A 23,773-nucleotide genomic window follows, 5' to 3' on the forward strand; every position below is an offset into this window, starting at 1 on the left:
CTGGCCACAGAGCAAGACTCTGTCTCANTGGAACCACTTTTGGTAGTATCCATACGAATCCGCAAAAACAATTAATAATTGGCTGGGTGCGGTGGCTCATGTCTGTAATCCTAGCACTTTGGGAGGCCGAGGTGGGCGGATCACAAGGTCAGGAGTTCAAGACCAGCCTGGCCAAGATGGTGAAACCCCATCTCTACAAAAAATACAAAGAAAAAATTAGCCAGGTGTGGCGGCAGGCACCTGTAATCTCAGCTACTCGGGAGGCTGAGGCAGAGAATTGCTTGAACCCAGGAAGCAGAGGTTGCAGTGAGCCAAGATTGTGCCACTGCACTCCAGCCTGGCCACAGAGCAAGACTCTGTCTCAAAAAAAAAAAAAAAGAGAGAAAACAATTAATAATTATTGTTATAACAGTTAACATTTATTGAGTGCTTTGCCAGGCCCTTTTAATATTTTTGAATGTATTGTTTAAATTAATTCTAACAATACTACTATGAGGCAATTCAGATGATTTTCTCCATCTCACAGGTAAAGAAACAGGCACTGAGAGGTAAGCTATTTGTCCAGTGTCACACAGTTCTTTAGTCAGTGGTGGAGGCTAGATTTGAACCAGAGTTACTCTAGCTTCCAGAGCTTTCACCTGTGAAAGGAAAACAAATCTTGGCGCCCCAAATCACTAAGCTAAGATCAAGCTGGGAACTGCTGAGGGCAAAACTGCCTCCCATTCTATTCAGAGTCACCCCTCTGCTCACTGAGATAAAGGCATATCAGATTGCCTCCCTTGGAGAGGCTAATCAGAAACTCAAAAGAATGCAACCATTTGTCTCTTCTCTACCTATGACCTGGAAGCCTCTTCCCCACTTAGCTTCGAGTTCTCCTGCCTTTGCTTGAGTTGTCCCGCCTTTCCAGACCGAACCAATTTCCATCTCAATATGTTGATTGATGTCTCATGTATCCCTAAAATGTATAAAACCAAACTGTGCTCTGACCACCTTGGGCACGTCTTCAGGACCTCCTGAGGCTGTGTCATGGGTGCACGTCCTCAACCTTGGCAAAATAAACTTTCTAAATTAATTGAGACCTATCTCAGATATTCAGGGTTCACACACTGAACTTCTGATCTATGCTAATATGTAACAACATTTTAGCATCCTCATAAAAGATGCATATAGTAACCTCCTAAGGGTGATGCTTAGAAAATTTTCTTCATTTAAGAGAATTACTCATTTACTCACTCAGCAAACATACTGAGCACCTACTATAGCCATTAAGCTTGATTGTTTAAGCATGGACAGCTCTGGTTTGATTCTCATTGTTTCCCATGGGAAACGCATTGTTAAGCACTAACATAAAGCTGTGACTGTGGGAAAGGTCTTAATATTTTCATAAGCATGTACCACATTCCAGAGACCATGCTAATGCTGAAGTGCTTCATAGAAGTAATTTTATTGCATCCTACCAAACACCACAAGGTAAGTGGTTAATAATGCAGGATCTGAAGTCAGCCTTGTGGGGCTGACATCCAATTCCACCGCTGACCTGCTGTGTCAATCAGACAAATTATTTAAAATCTCTGGGCCTCATTTTCTTCATCTGGAGATGGGTAATTCCGGTAGCAGCTAGGAATGTGTTCAACTACAAGTAAACGAATACCTGGCCAAAGTGTCAAAGGCGTGTGAACCGTCTTGAACAGGAGCTGGGTAAAATGAGGCTGAGCCCTACTGGGCTGCATTCCCAGATGGTTAAGGCATTCTAAGTCACAGGATGAGACAGGGGTCAGCACAAGATACAGGTCATAAAGATCTTGCTGATAAAACAGGTCACAGTAAAGAAGCCAGCCAAAATCCACCAAAAACAGGGACCAGAGAGTGACCTCTGGTCGACCCCACTGCTACACGCCCACCAGCGCCATGACAGTTTAAAAATGCCATAGCAACACCAGAAAGTTACCCTATATTGTCTAAAAAGGGGAGGCATGAATAGCCCACCCCTTGTTTAGCATATAAACAAGAAATAACCATAAAACTGAGCAACCAGCAGCCCTCGGGGCTGCTCTCTCTATGGAGTAGCCATTCTTTTATTCCTTTACTTTCTTAATAAACTTGCTTTCACTTTATGGACGTGCCCTGAATTCTTTCTTGCATGAGATCCAAGAACCCTCTCTTAGGGTCTGGATTAGGACCCCTTTCCTGTAACAATAGTGATGTGAACAAATGAGAGTTTATTCTTCTTACATAATCAAAAGTCTGGAGAACAGTGACTGTAAATGTTGGTTTAGCATTTCAACAATGTCAGGGATGATATCTGTGATTCCTTCTGCCCTTTCTTTGGGAGCACAAGATAGCTAGCAGACGCATCTTGGGCATCATGTCAGTGTTTAGGGCAGCAAGAGGAGCAGAATTGCTTACCAGGCTCCAGGAGCCCTCTTCTGATTGGGAAAGCCAAGGCAGAACCCCCGCAGATTTCTGCTTATGTCTCCATAGCCAGTACTATCATATAGAGCCACCCAAGCTGGAAGTATGTAGGAGACACATTTTACCCACACAAAACTGTGGTTCTGTCAGAAAGGGAGAGAAGAATGAATATTGTTAGAATGAATCTAAGCAGTGTCTCCCACACTACCTCATGGTATTGTAAGAATTGACAGCATTCATGCCAGGCTTTTAACACAGACCATGTCCTCATCCACTGCCAATAAATATTAGCTGTTTTCTTCTGCAAATGAAGAGGTTAAACAATTTACCCTGAATCACGTAGTTTCTATTCAAGAAAGACAAGATTCAAAGGCAGTCCTGTGGACTCCAAAACCTAATCATTAATAATATAAAAATTCATTAGGACCTCTGGGGAGAGGCTGTTAAAGGGTTCAATTGTTCCTGAATTCCTTTTTTTACACTTCAGATTCACACATTTTTTTCCTTCATAGATATACTAAGGTATGGCTCAGCTGGAGCCCCTGCAGCTGAATTAGGGCAATAAGAAGTGGACAAATGGCCAACTCTGGGGCTAAGTCTTCTGAATCACCAGGCAACCACTTAAGATACAAGAAAAAAAAAAATCTGTATTTAAGAGAAAACTGTATTCAACAGAAAAATAGCCATGAAGCACGATTGTTCAATTAATCATGAAAATGGAATATTGACCTTTCAGGACAATACTTGGCTCCTCTCAGAATGGAAAATAACTGAACGAGAATCAAAACCTGATGTGTGAACTGTCCCTTCAAAGCAAGATATTCTAAAGATGTTAGAAGTTTTTGCCAGGAAAATAGACATCTCTACTTTTCACTTAAAACAACTTACCACTACTAATGAAAACCACAACATTTAGAGAATGATGCCTCCCTTCATGCCCACCACTACGTGAAAGGACTTAGCTCTGCATTTGCAAGGTGTGAGAAACATGTGAGTTGGTGACTTCATGTAGAATAACTCTATGGATCTAATTACTGTGTACAGAAGTGTCTGGAGAGCAGATTTTTAATCAATGCCAGGAAAAGCCTGTATTACATTAATAGAAAATGTAGAACACATGGTTCCAAGTCTGTTTGCTCAACCATAAAATGAGCAGAGTATTACTGACTTGACTTCTTCCCAGAGGGTAAAAAAAAAAAAACAGAAGATAAGCTCCATGAAGACACCAGCTATGCTGACAAAGCCTGAAAGCATTAGTTGCTAGACTTAGGCAATTTGAAGATGATCAACTTTGTAGCTGGGCGTGGTGGCAGATGCCTGTAATGCCAGCTACTCGGGAGGCTAAGGCAGGAGAATTTGCTTAAACCCAGGAGGCGGAGGTTGCAGTGAGCCGAGATTGCACCATTGCACTCCAGCCTGGGTGACAGAGGGAGACTCCATCTCAAAAATATTTTAAAAAACAAAATAAAATGAAGATGATTAACTTTGACCTTGCCAAGAAGGAACACTGAAGTAACAATCATAATGACCAACCACCCAACCACCTACCACTGACATAACTTCATAAAAGGACTTCTTAACACCAAGCAAGGATGATAAAATATTTATTTTCAATGTAAACAGCACTATTTCAGTGGAATGAGTTTTATCAAAATCTCACTCCCTTATCCTAATTTTTCTCACTTGGTATGGACAGATTAGCATCTGGGATTCACAGGGTCAGTCTTGGCATTGTTCTCTGAGTCCTGGATTCACTTTCTGGGCACTGGATTTCAAGGACAAGAAGGTTCTCTGGTATAGGATTACAGGCAGGGCCCAAGAGTTTCAAGAGGCATGCAACGAAAAATCTTCACCAGAAATTCTAGAGCATACTTATAATTGGAGCAGAGAACTTGGCAAGGCTTCCCTCTTCATCCCCATGATTTGATTTGAAGTCTCTCATTCCTTTATGATTAGTTTAAGATTAGACTACAGATTCAAGTTTCCATGATTGCCACTTATATATACATCTTAACTCTACTACTAGAACCTAGCCTCCTTGCAGGCAGGGGCTATATTCTCCACAGAATCTGCCTCTCAGCAGGCATTTAGGGTGTGAGCCTTGATGACTCTGCAGTCTGTAAAAGTTCTAAAAGCCACTCAGCAGCAGATGAACATCATTGTGAGTAGATCCTGGGGGTGGAAATGGACCTGTCCAAAGAGGCAAGAAAAAACAGTATGGCTGGGTGCGGTGGCTCACACCTGTAATCCCAGCACTTTGGGAGGTTGAGGCAGGCGGATCACGAGGTCAGGAGATCGAGACCATCCTAGCTAACACGGTGAAACCCCGTCTCTATTAAAAATACAAAAAAAAAGTAGCTGGGTGGGGTGGCGGGCGCCTGTAGTCCCAGCTACTCGGGAGGCTGAGGCAGGAGAATGGCTTGAACCCGGGAGGTGGAGCTTGCAGTGAGCCGAGATCACGCCACTGCACTCCAGGCTGCACTGCACTCCAGGGCGCAGAGCGAGACTCCATCTCAAAAAAAAAACAGAAAAGAAAAGAAGAGAAAAAACAGTTTACAGTTCATTGGAAGTGTTCATGTTCATATATCTAACTACATAGTACCTCATGCCTATGCTCAGAGTATAGGAAGGTGGTCTGCAGCTAAAATATGTCTTTTAACAAAACTCAAACAAAAGCAATCAAAGCTGTCTATCTTGAAGTCCTGAAATAAGGACTTTATAACCTAGATTTTCTTATGCAATATGTAGTCTTCTCTATGTATTTACTACCTAGTGTTAAAGGTATAATTACAAGAGTTTGGCAACTAGCAAGAAACTTTAAGACAATCTTGTTTTATATTTTTCAAGGAAACTGGCTCTAGTGAGGCTGAGTAATCTATTCAGGACACAGCACTGAGTGCTCACAGAGTTGGGCATAGAACACAGGTTTCCTGTTTTCCAGAGCCATGATCTCTCCACAACATTGTTTACTCCTCTGGCTGATAAAGTCACCTTCTGCTTTCATATTCAATTCAAAAGTGCAAACAGTGACTGGCAGTGGCACCAGATGGTGAAGAGAATAAACATCATAAACAGGATAATGACATGACCCCTGTCCTCAGTGACTCATAATTGAATGGAAAAGGGCATTCACATATTCAAATAACATGTTTTGGGGTAAAAGTTTATCCTGAGAAATAATAACATTTTTTCAACCTTTTTGATCTACCCAATTTGCTGAGGCTTTTCCTTTTTTTTTTCCTACTGTATTCTTAATACCTAATATGCATATTACATAGAATATCTGGTATAGCAACTAGATATCCTTGTTCAAAAACCAAAAAAGGCCTCTAGAGGCTGATCTTCAATGTTTGAGAGAAGGAAAATAAAATATTTTATCAAATTGTCTGCTGCACAAAACCCTGCTTATCAGCTTATACACTAGCATGCAGACTGAGAGTTATCACACCAATCAAGATAAGGATGTCATTTAAGTCAATGTACATCAGTGTTAATCTAAATAATGTTCCAAACAAATATCATGGTAAAAGCACTGAAAGACACACTATGGGAATACTAGGAGAGTTATACATACAATGAAAAAGGAGTAAGAGCATTAATTCTGAGCGGTGTGATCCTTGAGGAAAGGGACTGTGTGTTTTATTGAATATTTTATCATTTTCCTAGAACATGGAAAAACAGTGGGCATTCCAAAATATCGTATGCATGAGTGGAGGGAATGAAGGAAGGAAAAATGGGAGCAGGGAAGGAGGGAAAAGAGAGGGATGGAGGGAGGAAGAAATGATGGCTGGTTGGTTAGAACCTGAAAACCCCATGTGTCAGAGCAGGTATTTGAGTGGTCTCTATGCAAAGCATGACACTGAGAGTAGAGAAAGTATTCTAGGCAGAGACTGGGCTCTTTCTTATTTATGGCCACTCAGGATATGCACTGTGCTACTCTAGAGGGGCCTGTTTATATATATAGACTACAGCAGCGCTGAGGAGGGGAAAATTACTACATAGTTGTAGATGTCTTCTTCTAAATATATTTACAGTTCATCAATTATGATTAATTTGGCTAAATTTCTCTTCAAGATAATTTAGGTGGAGGTAGTGGTAGAAATAGGAAGCAGTATGCTGTTCTAGAAATGACAGACCTGGGTTAAAATTTTGGCCTTTCCACTTAGCTGTGCAACTTCAAGCTCCTTGAGGACAAAATCTGCCTACCTCGTTCTGAATTTATCTCAGTATTGTGCACATAGAATGTACTTAATAAATATTGGGTGATAAATTTTAATCACGTATGGTGCACTTGATAGTTTTCTCGTCTGTAAAATGAGGATGCTGGCACTCATTTTACACGGTACAATGAGCATATGAGAACATGCATATGAAGTGCGTAGCACAGCACCAGGGACACGGTGAATGCTTATGAATCAGAGTTAGTATTAGAAACAGAAAGACTTTGTTTTTTGGAATGAAAATGTTTAATCCAATTTTATAATTGTATAATCCTCTGTATTATAAGCTGAGAGGCAGTAATGAGAGTCGAAGAGAATGTGGTTAGCCCCGTATTTCTCAACTCGAGCAGTACCCATCAGTAGGAGGGGCATTTGAAGACAGGTGAGGAGATTATGGCTGTCTAATGACTGGACATGTTCATGATGATTGGTGGGCAGGGACCCGACCAGAGATGTTAATTGTCCAGTAAAGTGTGGGACAGACAGTTCTACACAAAATACCCAAGCCAGTTTCCTTGAAAAATATAAAATGAGATTGTCTTAAGGCAATTTAAAATGCCCAATTGTGCTCTCACTGAAAAGCACATTGTTGGGCACGGTGGCTCATGCTCGTAATCCTAGTACTTTAGGAGGCTGAAGAAGGCAGATTGCTTGAGCCTAGGAGTTCAAGACCAGCCTGGGCAACATGGCAAAACCCCGTCTCTACAAAAAATACAAAAATTAGCCAGGTGTGGTGGCATGCACCTGTAGTGTTAGCTACTTGGGAGGCTGAGGCAGGAGGATCACTTGAGCTGGAGAGATCAAGGCTGCAGTGATCCGTGTTTGTGCCACTGCATTCCAGCCTGGAAAGCAAAGACCTTGCCTAAAAAAAAAAAAAGGACAGCATTGTCTTACATGGCATGACATCTATTAGTTTCCTGCCATCTTTCACTTTAACACAAACATATAAAACTGCACGGCTGTTTGAAAAGTACTTGCACAAGAAATTACACTTACTTCCATTCCGTTGTCTCACATACATGAACAACTAGATATCAGGTCTTATCTTGTTTAATAAAAAATCAATTAAAATGCAATTTTTATAAATGCATACATTTTTTAAAGTTCTAAAGAAAATGGTGCAGAAAATGTGGCACTACATGCAGAAAATATGTTTGCAAAAACCATTACAAAGAATTTTACCTGGTCACAGAAGCAGCCAAGACAATATTTTAAGGAAATCAAACAAAGCAACTTGAGAACTATTTTCATCCTTTCTTTATGGTCTCCTGGCCGTGTATTCCACATAGTAAACATCTGTGTCCCTGTAAGATTTCCATTCCCCTGCTGAGCAATAGTTCTGCTGGGTTTGATAGAAGATTTGTTTATTCCTTTGCAAAGATGAAGACAGACAAATGATAAAATGGCAAAACACTGAAGAGGTAAATAAATAGGTCAGGAATGTAAGAAAAAGGATTTAGAATAGTGACCTCCAAAGTAGGGTGCTTACATACTGTGAGAAGCATCCAGGAGACAAAGGGAGACTATAGTAGAACCTCTGCTTTTATTTATTTCTGAAAATTGACACTGAGGTTCTCACCTGAATCATGCATCAGACTATATATTTCCCAGTACCAAGGGGTTGGTGACAGTGTTCTCACCCATTTTTGTATTTAGCATATTACAGTTTATATGTGCCCAGCTAAATGAACTTAAATGTATCATCTCGTTTTTGCTTTTTACTATTTACATTTTTTTATTATTTATTTTAGGTATTTCCCAGTATCAAGGGGTTGGTGACAGTGGGGCTCTCACCCATTCCAGTATTTGGCATATTGCAGTTTATATGTGTCCAGCTAAACTTATAGGTATCATCTGGTTTTTAATATTTATATTTAATTAATGAATTAATTATAGTTCTGTGGCATGATCATAGCTCTCTACAGACTTGATCTCCTAGGTTCAAGCAATCCTTCCACCTCAGTCTCCCGGGTAGCTGGAACCACAGCCATGTGCCATCACGCTTGGCTGATTTTTTTTTTTTCTTTGAGACTGAGTCTTGCTGTCACCCAGGCTGGAGTGCAGTGGCCCGATCTTGGCTCACTGCGACCTCTGCCTCCTGGGTTCAAGTGATTCTCCTGCCTCAGCCTCCTGAGTAGCTGGGATTACAGGCGTGTGCCACCACACCCAGCTAATTTTTTTCTTTTTTTTCTTCTTAGTAGAGATGGGGTTTCATCATGTTGGCCAGGTTGGTCTCGAACTCTTGACTTCAGGCAATCCGCCTGCCTCGGCCTCCCAAAGTGTTACAGGCGTGAGCCACTGTGCCCGGCCATGCTTGGCTAATTTTTTTTTTTTTTTTTGAGGCGGAGTCTCCTCTGTCGACCGGACTGGAGTGCAGTGGGCGGGTTTCAGCTCACTGCAAGCTCCGCCTCCCGGGTTTATGCCATTCTCCTGCCTCAGCCTCCCGAGTAGCTGGGACTACAGGCGCCCGCCACCTCGCCCGGCTAGTTTTGTATTTTAGTAGAGACGGGCTTTCACTGTGTTAGCCAGGATGGTCTCGATCTCCTGACCTCGTGATCCGCCTGTCTCGGCCTCCCAAAGTGCTGGGATTACAGGCTTGAGCCACTGCGCCCGGCCAGCTAATTTTTTAAAAAAACTTTTTGTAGAGACAAATAGTCTCTACGTTGCCCAGACTGGTCTTGAACTCCTGGACTCAAGCAATCCTGCGTTGGCCTTGGAAAGTGCTGGGATTACAGGCACGAGCCACTGCACTTGGCCTATCATCAGTTTTTTTTTCTTTCTTTTTTTTTTGAGAGAGTTTCACTCTGTCACCCAGGCTGGAGTGCAGTGGTGTGATCTTGGCTCACTTGCAACCTCCACCTCCCAGGTTCAAGTGATTCTCCTGCCTCGGCCTCCTGAGTAGCTGGGACTACAGGTGCATGCCACCATGCCCAGCTAATTTCTGAATTTTTAGTAGAGATGGGTTTTGCCACGTTGGCCAGGCTGGTCTCTCCTGACCTCAAGTGATCCGCCCGCCTCAGCCTCCCAGTGTTGGGATTACAGGCGTGAGCCACCACGTCTGGCCCGTATCATCTGTTTTAATTAAACACTACAAAATAGACAACTGTCTTTCAAAGATTCCTACAAACAGTGGATTGAAAATAATAACAATCATGCACGCATGGACAAATAACTGAAAAAAGTTAAACTAACGCTCATCTCATAGGATGATCTCTTCCAAAGCTACATTAAAAGATAAAACATGGTAACCAATTGTATAACTCAATAGAACTTACTGTGATGCTGAAAATGTTCTAGATTGGCACTATCCAACATGATAGTCACTAGGTTTATCTTGTTTCTAAACACTTGAAATATAGCTAAGTGGACTAAAGTTTTATTTTAAAAATATAATTATTTAAATAGCCACATAGGCTAGTGGCTACCACATTGGACAGCACATATCTAGGAGACACAAATAGAGCCAGGCCCTTCGGTTTGAATCCAAATGCGATCACCTACAAGCTGTGTGACCTTTGGCTTAACTTTCCCGTGCCTCAAAGTCTTTATCATAATCATAATACCTATCTTAGATGGCTGTTGCTAAAATTATTATTATTATTTTTTTAAGACAGAGTTTCGCTCTTGTTGCCCAGGTTGGAGTGCAGCGGCACGATCTCGGCTCACTGCAACCTCTGCCTCCCGGGTTCAAGCGATTCTCCTGCCTCAGCCTCCTGAGAAACTGGGATTACAGGCGCATGCCACCACGCCTGGCTAATTTTGTATTTTTAGTAGAGATGGGGTTTCTCCATGTTGGCCAGGCTGGTCTCAAACTCTTGACCTCAGGTGATTGCCCGCCTCAGCCTCCCAAAGTACTGGGATTATAGGTGTGAGACACCGCGCCTGGCCTAAAATTAAATAGTTAATGCATAAAAAGTACTTAAATATTGCAAGATAAATGGTAAGTTTTTAATCTCAGAGTCAGATTTGAGGAAAAAAAGCAAAAAAAATTAAAATAATTTGAATTATGAATTGACAAACTCTTGTTACTAATGAACCTTGAACTAAGTTTACATTGGGGCTTCATAAATTCAGTACTTACTATGAAGCTATCACAAACTGCAGGACATTAACAAATAATTTATTAGGTTGGTGCAAACATATATGTGGTTTTTGCCATTGAAAGTAATGCAAAAACCACATTATGTTTGCACCAACCTAATACTTCATCTTTATCCTATCGTGACACTTTTTTTTTTTATTATTATTTCACTGGGCATTGTGGCTCACACCTGTAATCCCAGCACTCTGGGAGGCTGAGGCAGGTGGATTGCTTGAGCTCAGGAGTTCAAGACCAGCTCTGGAGTTCGAGACCATAGACAACATGGCGAAATCCCAACTCTACAAAAAAATACACATTAGCCAAGTGTGATGGTGGGCGCCTATAGTCCCAGCTACTTGGGTTGCGGAGGCGGGAGGATTGCTTGAGCCCAGGAGGTCGAGGCTGCAGTGAGCTGTGATTGTGCTACTGCACTTCAGCCTGGGTGACAAAGGAAGACCCTGCCTCAAAAGTAAACACACGATAATGAAAAATATAATTTTTTTTTTTTTGGTCGGGCCCAGTGGCTCATGCCTATAATCCCAGCACTTTGGGAGGCTGAGGTGAGAGGATCACCCGAGGTCAGGAGTTTGAGACCAGCCTGGAAAACATGGTGAAACCCTGTCTCTACTATAAATACAAAAATTAGTTGGGCATAGTGGTGCATGCCTGTAGTCTCAGCTACTCGGGAGGCGGATGTACGACAATTGCTTAACTCTGGGAGGTAGAGGATGCAGTGAGCTGAGATCATATCACTGCACTCCACCCTGAGCAACAGAGTGAGACTTTGTCTCAAGAAAAAAATAAAATTTTTAAAGACTGGGTCTTGTTCTATCGCCCAGAATGGAATGCACTGGCATGATCATAGCTCACTACAACCTCAAACTTCTGGGCACAAGCGAACCTCCCACCTCAGTCTCCTGAGTAGCTGAGACCATAGGCTCATGCCACCATGCCTGGTTGTCTTCATTTTCATTTTTTGTAGAAATGGGGTCTTGCTATGTTGTCCAGGCTGATATTGAACTCCTGGCATCAGTCGTCCTCCCACCTCAGCCTCCCAAGGTGCTGGAATTACAGGCATGAGCCACCATGCTCAGCTTTACATATATTTTATAATGAACATACTATATTAATACATATATATTTACATATAATAAATATACATACATTAGATATGTACACTCATTTTTTAAAGAAAATGAATGGAATAAAAAAGCAAAAATGTTTAGAGATTACTGGGCTAAACCAAATAAAGCGAGTTTGTTTCAGAAAGAAACAATGCTGAGTGGCTTGACATTCAATTACTGTGGTTAAGTTACACAGGTCATAAGTTAAAAAATTTGCATATGGAACAGCAGTTGCTCGGAAATTTTATAAAGCCACAATATTCTAGTATGATAAAGGAGGTCTCATTAATTATGTGTCATTTTACTACAGTAAATATATATATATACACACACACACACACACACACATATATATATATATATATTTTGAGATGGAGTCTCACTCTGTCGCCCAGGCCAGAGTGCAGTGGCACAATCTCGGCTCACTGTAACCTCCGCCTCCTGGGTTCAAGCAATTTTCGTGCCTCAGCCTCCTGAGTAGCTGAGATTAGAGGCGCGTGCCACCATGCCCAGCTAATTTTTGTATTTTTAGTAGAGACGGTGTTTCACCATGTTGGTCAGGCTGGTCTCAAACTCCTGACCCTGTGATCTGCCCTCCTCGGCCTCCCAAAGTGCTGGGATTACAGGCGTAAGCCACTGTGCCCGGGACAGTAAAAATACTTTTAAGCCCTGATTTTAAGTAGTAATAAAATTTTAGAATAATATATAATTGTAAAGGAAACCATACTTTGATGATAAAATAGTCCAAATAGTATACATATCAGGGTGACATTAGAAATTATATCAGACAAAATAGAATTTAAGCCAAAAACTATAAAAAAGAGGCAAAGGACAAAATGACAAAAGAGCCAATTCATTCAGAGGGTATAATAATTGTAAATATATATGCACTCAACATCAAAGCATCTTAATAAAGGATCTGAAGGAGAGATAGACTGTAATATAGTATTGCAGGAGATACTGAAGGAGGCTTCAATACCCCACTTTCAACAATGGACAGATCATTCAGACATATTAACAAGGAAACACTGAACTTTAACACTTTAGACCAAATGTACCTAACAGACTTAAGCAAAACATTCAATCCAACAGCAATAGAGTATACATTCTTCCAGAGCACATATGAACCATTCTCCAGAATCTAACATGCAGGGGCACAAAACAAGCTTCAGCAAATTTAAGAAGACTGGAATCTTCTTGATTTCTGTCAATTCAATTACATTTCAGTCCATTTCAAAATTCTGAAAATTCTACTTGAAATCATATTTTTCTGACCACAATTATGAAACTAGAAGTCAAAACAAGAACTTTAGAAAACTGGTAAGTATATGGAAATTAAACAACATGCTCTTGAATGCATGAACCACCAATGAGTCAATGAAGAAATTAAAAGGGAACTTAAAAAATATGTTGAGGCAAGGCTGGGTGTGTGGTTCATGCCTGTAATCCCAATGCTTTGGGAGGTTGAGGTGGGAGGATGGCCTGTGGCCAGAAGTTCAAGACCAGCCTGGGCAACATGGTGAGACTCTGTCTCTATCAAAAAAAAAAAAAAAAAAAAAAAGAAAAAATTAAATAGAAGAAAAAAAAAGTTGAGCCCCTCATTTTTTATTAAAATAAATTGCAGATGGATTCAAGTTGGACGAAGAACGTAAACCTGAAACATAAAATTTTAAGAACATTAAAAAAAAGTGAAAGAATTATATAATCATAGAATAAGGAAGTTCTTTGTAACTATGCAATAATATGCAAAAGCCATAAAAGATAAAGCATAATTAAAACAATTTCTGCAAGTCTGTATTATATGCTACTGCTTGTTTTAAAAAATCTGTACATACTGTAAAAATATATGGAAATATATATATAGACGAGTGCTGGAAAGAGCTATATAATACTGTCAAAAAGTACTGCCTCGGCCGGGCGCGGTGGCTCAAGCCTGTAATCCCAGCACTTTGGGAGGCCGAGACGGGCGGATCACGAGGTCAGGAGATCAAGACCATCCTGGCTAACACGGTGAAACCTCGTCTCTACTAAAAAATACAAAAAACTAGCCGGGTGAGGTGGCGGGCGCCTGTGGTCCCAGCTACTGGGAGGCTGAGGCAGGAGAATGGCGTGAACCCGGGAGGCGGAGCTTGCAGTGAGCTGAGAACCGGCCACTGCACTCCAGCCCGGGCCACAGAGCGAGACTCCGTCTCAAAAAAAAAAAAAAAAAAAAAAAAAGTACTGCCTCTGGGAAAAGAGACTGGAGACTTAGATTGAAACTGCATTGTGTTTAATTATCTATTTCAAAAATGTGAATAAAATACCTTTGCATTGTCTGCTCCCAACTAAAAGCTTAAATAATCGAGACTTCACCATAAAAAAAAGTTCCTTGGAAGAAATATCTAATATAAACATCTGATTAAGAAATAATACATAACATATACTTCCTGGTACAATGCCTAGCATACAAGAGGTGCTTGAATTATAATAGGTAGCTATTATTTATCAATGTCTTCCTATAACACAAGTAATTATTTTGAAATGTGTGCTTAGAATTTTCAAAGTTGGGAATTCTATACATGGCATCACTATACACTCTAAAATATCCTATTTTCCAAAAATAATTTCAGCTGGACAACATTCAATTAATTGAAACTTTAAATAACTGTCATTCAGGTGCTTCAATATCTGATCATATTCCCTTTGCACTTATACTCCAGGCCAACCGCACAGCCTTCTAATTCCTGAACACACCCATGCTTTCCTACATACCTTTGAAGATACTGTTTCTTCTGCTGAGAGAACTTTACTCCATCTCAGCCTACTGAAATCATTCCTCCTAGTGAGGCCAGCTAAAAATCCCACCTATTCACAAAGCTCTCTGCAAAGTATGTGGACAGGTTTATTATATATACACACACAAGAAGGTAACACAAGATATAAAAAGCTACAAAGACAGAATGATCAACTTAAAAAGTTATTTATTAAACAAGTTAAACACAACTAAAAGTATATTTAGAGAACCAATGTTCAAGTATTTTGTCAAACTTTCTAATGATAAGGGAAATGATAAAATGGAACAGATATAAAATATTCTTAAGTATTAAAGCATACGGAAAATTCAGAAATAAAAACGCACCACCATACAATGAAATCAAAACGTCTCATATGTCTTTTAAAATGCTTATGGTATGAGAGCCAAATTGTCTATTTCTAGGTTAATAAACAATATATAAGGTCACCTTTTTAAAGGTATCATACTTTGTGTCCTACAGAAATAATTTTGGAAAGAGTAAATGTTGGGTGTGTAAATTGTCCACATTTAGCAAAACATATTTTACATATGAATATTTTCATTCATACTTACTGGAAAACAAAACAAAACAACTTATAATTTAAACATCTTGATTTGAAAACAATTTTGGATTTGATAGTTCTGCTAAATTCCAATATCGTAACCGCCGAATGTGTTATCAAAAGATATTCAAAATTTTTTTAAAAAAGAATTGTTTCCCCAAATCTCAGTATTTTAGAACAGAAGGAAAAATAACATATTCTTTGTGCATAAATTCTGATGCTTAGTTTCTATGGTTAATACAAAAATGGTGCAATAAGGAAGAGTCCTGTAGAAAAGCCTCTGTCTTTTTAGTAGTTCCAAATGGTGTTATACAATATTTCACTGGAGATAGTGGTTGCATCACAGATTTGGCAGTTGCTTCTGTGTAAATCATACTTTGCCCCATAACATCCAACAAAGGCTTTCAAACATAATTGACTTTGGCAGTACACATGGAGACCACGATGCGAATGGGGACTGCCAGTGGATATGAGGGCTTTTATGAAAAGGAGTTTGCTCTTTTTGTGTGTTTTGAGGAGGAAACAGCGGAAGAAATAGTCTATCCAGAACTACAAAACACATTTTCCTAATTAGATCCCAACTGTATAAATAATGTAAATCAAATGCTTAGAACTTAAATGAATTCAGAATTTCTGTAGGAGAGGCAAATCCTTTCCCCCTCCCTTTTATCATTCATCAGAGAGGACAAAGCTTTAGTTACATACATTCTTCTGGACATGGAAGGAAAGGTCTCTTTGTCCCCTTCTCAGTCTGAAAGGGAAGGAGAACGAATAGACCTGCCACTGGCAGGGCTGGAGAAAGTGAAAGGCTCCTTGTCCTTTTCTTTACTGTCATGCTTATGCTTGTGTTTGTGCTTATGTTTGTGCTTCTTCTTCTTTTTCTTGTGCTCATGGTGATGGTGGTGATGGTGGTCACTGTGTTTGGAGGCTGTAGATTCCTTAGTAAAGACTGAGAGTGGAGCGCTTGCCACTGGATGCATACCCATCTCCAAAGGTGATTGTTCTTTACCTTCAAGATTAAAAATACCCAAATGAATTCCTGTTAATAAGGAAAGCCAGAATAAAGAAGGAGGAAGGTGATGACAGTATGTAAAGAGGGATTCCTAAGTTTTTATCACTTCTATTAGGAATGAGAGAAGTATCTAAATAAGACATGTAATTAGTTACACACAGTTTTTCAGCATTGTGGCCAGGAAGTTGAATATATAGTTCCTTACAGTCTACAAATTCAGCCATATACCAGTGTGTTACCAACTAATCTTTTAAAAACTAATATTTTCTAAGTATTATGAAAAAACAATATTACACATGGTGTTACAGGTTAAGACTCACACTGGGGCTGGGTGCGGTGGCTCACTCCTATAATCTCAGTACTTTGGGAGGCCAAGGCGGGTGGATCACTTGATGTCAGGAGTTCAAAACCAGCCTGGCCAGTGTGATGAAACTCCATCTTTACCAAAAATACAAAAATTAACCAGGCATGGTGGCGGGCTCCTGTAATCCCAGGTACTCGGGAGGCTGAGGTAGGAGAATCACTTGAACCTGGGAGGCCAAGGTTGCAGTGAGCTGAGATCATGCCACTGCACTCCAGCCTGGGTGATAGAGTGAGATTCCATCTTAATAAACAAACAAACAAACAACAAACGACCAACATTGGTCAATGAAAACATAACTCACTCAACTACATTTCTGCTCTAAGGTATTGGGGAGGGGGAGATGATAATACAGTTGACCCTTGATCAACATGGGTTTGAACGGCATAAGCCCATTTATATGTGGACTTTTTTTGTTTTTAACCAAACGCAGATTGAAAATACAGATTTGAAGGATGCAAACCTGCATATAGATAGAAGAGGTGGTTTTTCATATGGGCCGACTGCAGGACTTGAGTATGCATGGATTTTCGTACACCGGGGAGGGGTCTTGGAACTAATCCCCCCTGCGTATACCAAGGGATGACTCTATTTTCTTTGTTCCATCTGGAGAACAACTGATATACACATAAACATGATATTCTAGCTACTGATAATGGTATCTCAGTGAAAATCAAACATTTGTATAGCTCCTTAAGACAATTTCTAGGGATAGACAACATGAACGCTAAGAAGATTCAGAACACACAGCTTAAGAAACCCAGAAAAGGTGGGGAGTCTATAAAGGGAACATCTGTCTCTCTACACAGATGAGAGTAGTGTCAGTACAAAGAAAGAAAGAAACGGAATTAGCAGGCCCATACTCTGGACTAGGTTGTCCTGTTAGCCTTTAGCTATACTTCATCTCTCTGGGCCTAGTTTATCATCTAAAAATCTAGATCAAATGTCCTCAAAGGTTCTCTACAGTTTTAACATTCTATCAGTCTAGGAATTTATAATAGTAGTTCTCCAACTCTAGTGTACAGATTTGCTTTTTCCTCCAGACCCACAGGCCTATAACCTTGGGCCATACTCTGAGAAACAAATCTCTATTACTATAGGTTAATGGCATTGCTTTACATGCAGCCAACTTAAGCCCAAGATTCATCTCAGATTCCCTCCCTTCCAGAGCTACCTGGTTACCAAATCTTGTTGCCAAGTATCTCTTAAATCCACCCCTCATCCTAATTCAGGCTGCAACTGTATTAATTCAGACCACCTCACCTCATCGGGATTATGGGTACTAGTATTATAGGTACTTGGTACTAGTCTCCTCCTAGTCACTAAGGTTTCTCTGCCGGAAGTATCTTATAGGTTAAGTGTCTAATGTATATGTAGTTCACAGCAGTGGTTCTCAGAACACCAGGGGTGATTCTGCCCCCAAGGGGACAAAATTGGCAATGTTCAGAGACATTTTGTTACTGACATCCTACGAGTAGAGGCCAGAGATGCTGGCAAACATTTTAAAATGCACAAGACACCCCTATACCTCCAACAAAGAATTATGCCTAAAATGTCAATAGTGTCCAGGCTGGGAAACCCTGCTGCATCATGGTCTTCCTAAACAAAGCTGCTTTTATCTGCTTAAAACCCAGTTGGTTTTACTGACAGTACAAAAGACAAACTCCTTGGACGTCAGTGCAGGAATTTCTGAAAATATATATTATATATATTAATCCAAACTAGCAATCCCGACAATAGCTCTATAAAAGAAAGAAAGAAGAAAGAAAAGAAAAAAAAACAAAAATGAAAAAAAGGCTTCACGTAAAAGTGAGGATTTCAATTGTAAAAAAGTAAATTTCTCAGCACTAATTTTGATCCAACCCTGCCCCCAAATCATGGTTTTCACCAAACCAGATATTACCACAGAAGCTTTCTAAAAATTACATTGCAGTACTAATTTTACTTATTGACAGTTCCTAATCTGTCCTGAAGTTACCTTTCCAGCCTCTCATTCTTCCTTTCTATATACTACTCTAGGCTAAACCTTTCATAACACTGTGTATTTCTAAATGCTATTCCCTATGCTTGGGATGTCCTTCTTTCCTTATTCCTTGTCTAACTGATACACCCATTTAACAAACATCAGAAACTAACTGGAACTGGGGAAAACATTGATAAACTAGACAGATATCAGCCCTCCTCCCTCCTAGGAGATTGCAGACTAGCAAGTAAGAAATAAATTGAGTAAGTGAACCTGAGTAAATAAAAAGGCAAAACATAAAGTGAAACAGGAGCACGATAGGAGACTTAAATTAGTTGGGGGAAGGGGGGATCAGACAGGCAAAGTTCTCCAGGAAAGTAATGGTTAAGCTGCAACTTAAAGGAAGAGATAATGAAACAAAGAACATTTTAGTCTCTTCAATAATTTAAAACCTAACTCAAATGTTTCTTTGAAAGGTTTTCTTCAAATTTCCCAAAGGAACTGGTTCCTTCATGTTTCCACAGCATAATACAGATAAGGGAATTAAGTCAAAGAGAGATTTAAGTAATTTGCCCAAGGTGGTAGTGGCAGGTCTGAGCTACAAATCTGAAGAGCCTGACTCCAGGGTCTTACTTTTAAACACGATGCTACAGTGTCCATCTATACAAACATGGACTGCTGTATTTCTGTTGTCTTTGAGTCTCTTCCATTAAATTGATAGCCTCTTGAGGACAGGAAGTTTGTCTTTTTCATCTTTGTGTCCCAACATATAGCACAGTTTCTATCATCCCCTAGCACGCCCCCTTAACAAAGCTTGTTAAATGAATGAATTAATTAATATAACAGAATTATACAGTTGTGTTTCTTTTTAAATGTCAGGTGAGCTTAGTCCAACCAAATATAACTTGAAGGTCACTGATTTTGAGGAGAGAAGAATAATGCACAAAAACTATTATAGCTCATCCATTCAAGTGGTATTTGACTCCTGTACTTCCTCTGTGTCAGGCACTGCTCCAATATTTTAGAACATGTGAACAAATTAAAGTTTCTGTGCTCACAGATTATTCACATTTTAGTATCCCCAAATTCTATTTCTTATATTAATGATCTTTGTATTAAAGCCAAAACTAATACTAAAGTAAAAGCTAAATACATTATTTATATAGAGAGGCAAGTTTGGGGAACTGTATCTTCTGTAATAATTGGCACCCAGATATTCTTTAAAAGAACAAAAATATTGAGAGATTATCTGATTTAGTTTCAGCCATATATGCTACCGTATTTTAAATCGGATTTTAATACATAAATTGCATGAATATGTTCCTGATTCTATAAATATGGGAAAATAGGCCAACACCTAACAGAATACACAAGTGGGTGATAAGAAGTAATAAGAAGCTTTAAAGTCTCATGAACAAATTCCTTTAGCTTCCATCTCATTATTTAATCATTCTATATCAACAGACTTTGCAGCTTTCTCGTTGGCTGTCTGCACTCTTGGGAGCTTGAGGTTCTCTTTTGCATTTCAGAGAAGAGAGAAGTTTTATCATTTAATCCTAAATAACTACCAAACTACTTGGATTGCAGAAAGCCAATCATTATGTTGGAACCTGTGCTTCTCAGTTGCCTAATGGGCAAATGAGCATTTGTAGGTTTGAACTTTCCAAAGAATACTTACAACCACTTCAAAACTGAATCCAATTTTTTTGTCTAGACAGTGGCCTTACACTTTGCATCAAAGAAATATTGGTAATAAATCTTGCATTTCTCTTGAGATACATGAAGTCTACTAAGAAGACAATGGATTAGTTAGCACCAAGTACAAAGGAGTTAGAAACCAGGGCTCCTAGGACAAATGGCTAATCTCAGGTCTATGGTAGAATATTTACAACATGAGCTTGAAACACAGGGTGTAACTGCAAGGAAGTTAAAGTCTTGTCAGATGAACTCAGTCCAAAAATGGAACAAACTGAATATGATAAGGACAATAATTGTGACAGACTGAAAATGACTGATCAGCATTGGAGACTGCTAGTCAGTAACTCATTATTTTGAAAATTATTAAATACATGGAAGAATTAAGCTTTGTTTTCCTAAAGACTTATACCACTGGGTAATGGCAAATGAGGAGAAATTTAGCTTTACAGAAGTAATCCAGCTTATAAATAAAAATGAAAGTATAAATTGAAATATCACTATCTTGCAACTTGATGAATTAAGGAATCTAGGTTGAACATCTATAGTGGTTAACCTCAAAGAGTCAACCAGACATTGTATGCTTCCAGACTAAAGAACACACACCCTTTATAAACCTGAATCCAATTAGAATTCTAGATACAACTACAAATTGACAGAAACTAGAGACCTTAACATGTTAATTATATCATGGGTATAAAATTAATAAAATACAGACTTGAAAAGTACAGAACAAAACCTAGTTTCTTTAACAAATACATTGTAAGAGAGGAAAAGAAAAGAGGTATGAATTGGGAACATTAGAATAAAAGTATAGAACAAAACCTGGCTTCTTTAACAAATATATTGTAAGGGAGGAAAAGAAAAGAGGTATGAACTAGAAATGTTAGATTAAAAAAGACACAAAGGCTGTATCAGCCAACTGGAATGTAGACCTTATGTGGACACTGATTTAAACAAATAAATTGTTAAAAATAAAAATAAATAATGGCATTTAGAGTCAACTGAAATTTAAACAGTGACTGGATATTTAATGACATAAAAGAATTAGTAAATTTTTTTAGGTATAACGTTACTGTGGTTATGACTTTTTAAAGTGCTACCTTTTAGAGATACAAACTAAATAATTTATGAATAAAATTACATGATATTTGGGATTCACTTCAAAATAATTCAGAAGGGTAGAAATGGGTAAGATTAAATAAGACTGACCACGAACCAATTATTGTTGAAGCTGAGTAACACATACAGGGGCCTCATTATACTTGTCTGACTACTTTACAGTTCTCTATAATAAAGCTTTTTTCTTTTCTTTCCTTTCTTTTCTTTTTTTCTTTCTTTCTTTTTTTTTTTTTTTGAGACAGAGTCAGGCTGGAGTGCAGTGGTGTGCTTTCGGCTCACTGCAACCTCCGCCTCCCAGAGATTCTCCTGCCTCAGCCTCCCAAGTAGCTGGGATTACAGATGCGTACCACCACGCCCGGCTAATTTTGTATTTTAGTAGAAGTGGGATTTCACCATGTTGGTCAGGCTGGTCTTGAACTCCTGACCTCAAATGATCCACCTACCTTGGCCTCCCAAAGTGCTGGAATTACAGGCATGAGCCACCGTGCCTGGCCCAAAGCTTTTTTTTAAAGGAGAAATTAAAGCAATCTGGCAATACCGTGAAAGTGTTACATGCTTATATTCCTTTAGCAAGTTTTCTAGAAATTTAATCCCATTAATATGCTCATGCATATGTGAAAAGACACTTATACAAATATATTAATTGGCAGTAACAGGAGAACAAATGATCTGTGCTACCCTATCATCACCAACAACCTTTAGCTCTTAAGTTTTCATTTATACTATTTACTATAATTGTATACTATATACTATAATTGTATGTAGTGTAAGTATATATATTATATATACAATTGTGTATATATATATATAGTATGTTTTATTTATTCTCTCTCTATATAGAGAATATATGTTTATATATTCTTTTCTCTCTCTATATATGTACATATATATGTTTTGCTTATTATCTATCTTTCCTAAATAATGTTTACCAGGTCTAATCTAAGGTGGTAAGAAAGTGTAATTTCCTTATAATTAGATTTGGGACACACAAAAGTTTACTTTCACAGGAGCATAATGAGGTCATCTCCAGAACTATCAAGACAATACATATATTACCATCCCTTGATACAAACATTTACACACATAATTTCACATATCCTTTCACGGGTTTACAAGATGCCTGCTAACTTGTCCATCCACAGGCACCACTCATCTTTAGGCTAATGAAAGTCCTTTTACTAAGGTGAAATACACGTCACTCTTCTAAATAGCAAATACATCAGAGAAAGGAGATACATTTAGTTCACAATAAAAAAATTTTCCTATTTCATGTTATATGGAAAGAACAAAAGAGATGTTCAGAGTTGTATTGTTCTACTAATGTAAAATCTTTCCTGGAGACCAAATAAAATGCACCATGGATAACGGTTAGCTGCAGTCGAGTTAACAAATGTAAAACAAACAGAAAGAGGTACTTAATGTAAGTCTAATGTGGAAGCTTTTCAGCCCATGTGATGAAAGTGCTGATAAGAAACCGTGAATAATCTGCTAATTCCAGTAAATTCATTCACCTTAGGTATATGTTTAAATTTAACACAAAACCTGCAGTTTTATTAGGAAAGGTGTAAGTTCTGTTCTGCAGATTGTTTAGATCACTGTAAAAAAATGTAGAGTTATATCATTATAATTTAAGGATAAAAAAATCAAAGTCTGTTTTCCATATTAGTTTCAAAAGAAAGACCTCTAGGGCAAGCTCTCAAGCTGTAAAAAAGTTGTGTTTTTTTTTTTTTAATTAAAAAATTTACCAGAATTGTGTTTTCTGACTTATGCAAGAAGGCATTACATAATACTGCAGCCCTAGCGAGGCAGCTGCAGAAACTCTCTGCTTCTTTCCCACAAAACCACTAGGGAATTCCCTTGCTCCTTGTTCCCCTTGCCTGGCCTCTCCTCTCCAGCACTGCAATCCCTACAGCAACCTGGGAGACAGTCCAGTCACCTCAGGCTCTGCCGTAGTAGACAGGGAGCTGCTGTGGTGAGAAGGGAGAGAATATTGTATGTTCATCCCTAAAACCATGGGAACCATAATGGCCATTTCTCTGTATCCCTTTCCTTACCTCAGGAAAAGGAAAATAAATAATAAAGTAATGAAGGAAAATACTCTTGCCATTTCTCCCTTCTCATCCCAATGGCTTAATCTAATACCCACATATGATCCTGCCCTAAAATATTCTACTATCAAATGCAAGGAAAGGGAAAACTGGGGAAGCAAGGTTAAAAGTAAACCATAACATGTCCTCTACTTAAACAGTTTCCGTCTCTTCTTTAAACACACATTCTTTTCTATCCCTCCTAGACAAGGTCTGTAACACATTCCAGTTCTCAATTATCATTTGGCTCCTTGGCTCTAAGGGGGCCATCTAGGATTTCATCTCAACTCATGAATAAAATAATAAAATAAAATAAAATAAATAAAATGAAATAAAATAAAATAAAATAAAAAGCAGAGG

The 23,773-nt window shown here is 38.9% G+C and overlaps 1 protein-coding gene across 1 annotated transcript in view; it reads right to left on the bottom strand.

The window, feature by feature from the left end:
- Nucleotides 1-14,777: 14,777 nt before the first annotated feature.
- The window catches only part of TAF2 (TATA-box binding protein associated factor 2), a 71,523-nt gene continuing 62,527 nt past the window's right edge, over nucleotides 14,778-23,773 (bottom strand). The window contains exon 17 of the mRNA XM_017882937.1: nucleotides 14,778-16,182. Within this exon, the coding sequence (XP_017738426.1) occupies nucleotides 15,920-16,182 (263 nt within the window). The 3' untranslated portion in view covers nucleotides 14,778-15,919. The remainder of the gene's footprint in view (nucleotides 16,183-23,773) is intronic.

The sequence above is a fragment of the Rhinopithecus bieti genome, unplaced genomic scaffold, assembly GCF_001698545.2.
Source record: "Rhinopithecus bieti isolate Rb0 unplaced genomic scaffold, ASM169854v2 scaffold_788, whole genome shotgun sequence".
NCBI classification, from domain to species: domain Eukaryota; kingdom Metazoa; phylum Chordata; class Mammalia; order Primates; family Cercopithecidae; genus Rhinopithecus; species Rhinopithecus bieti.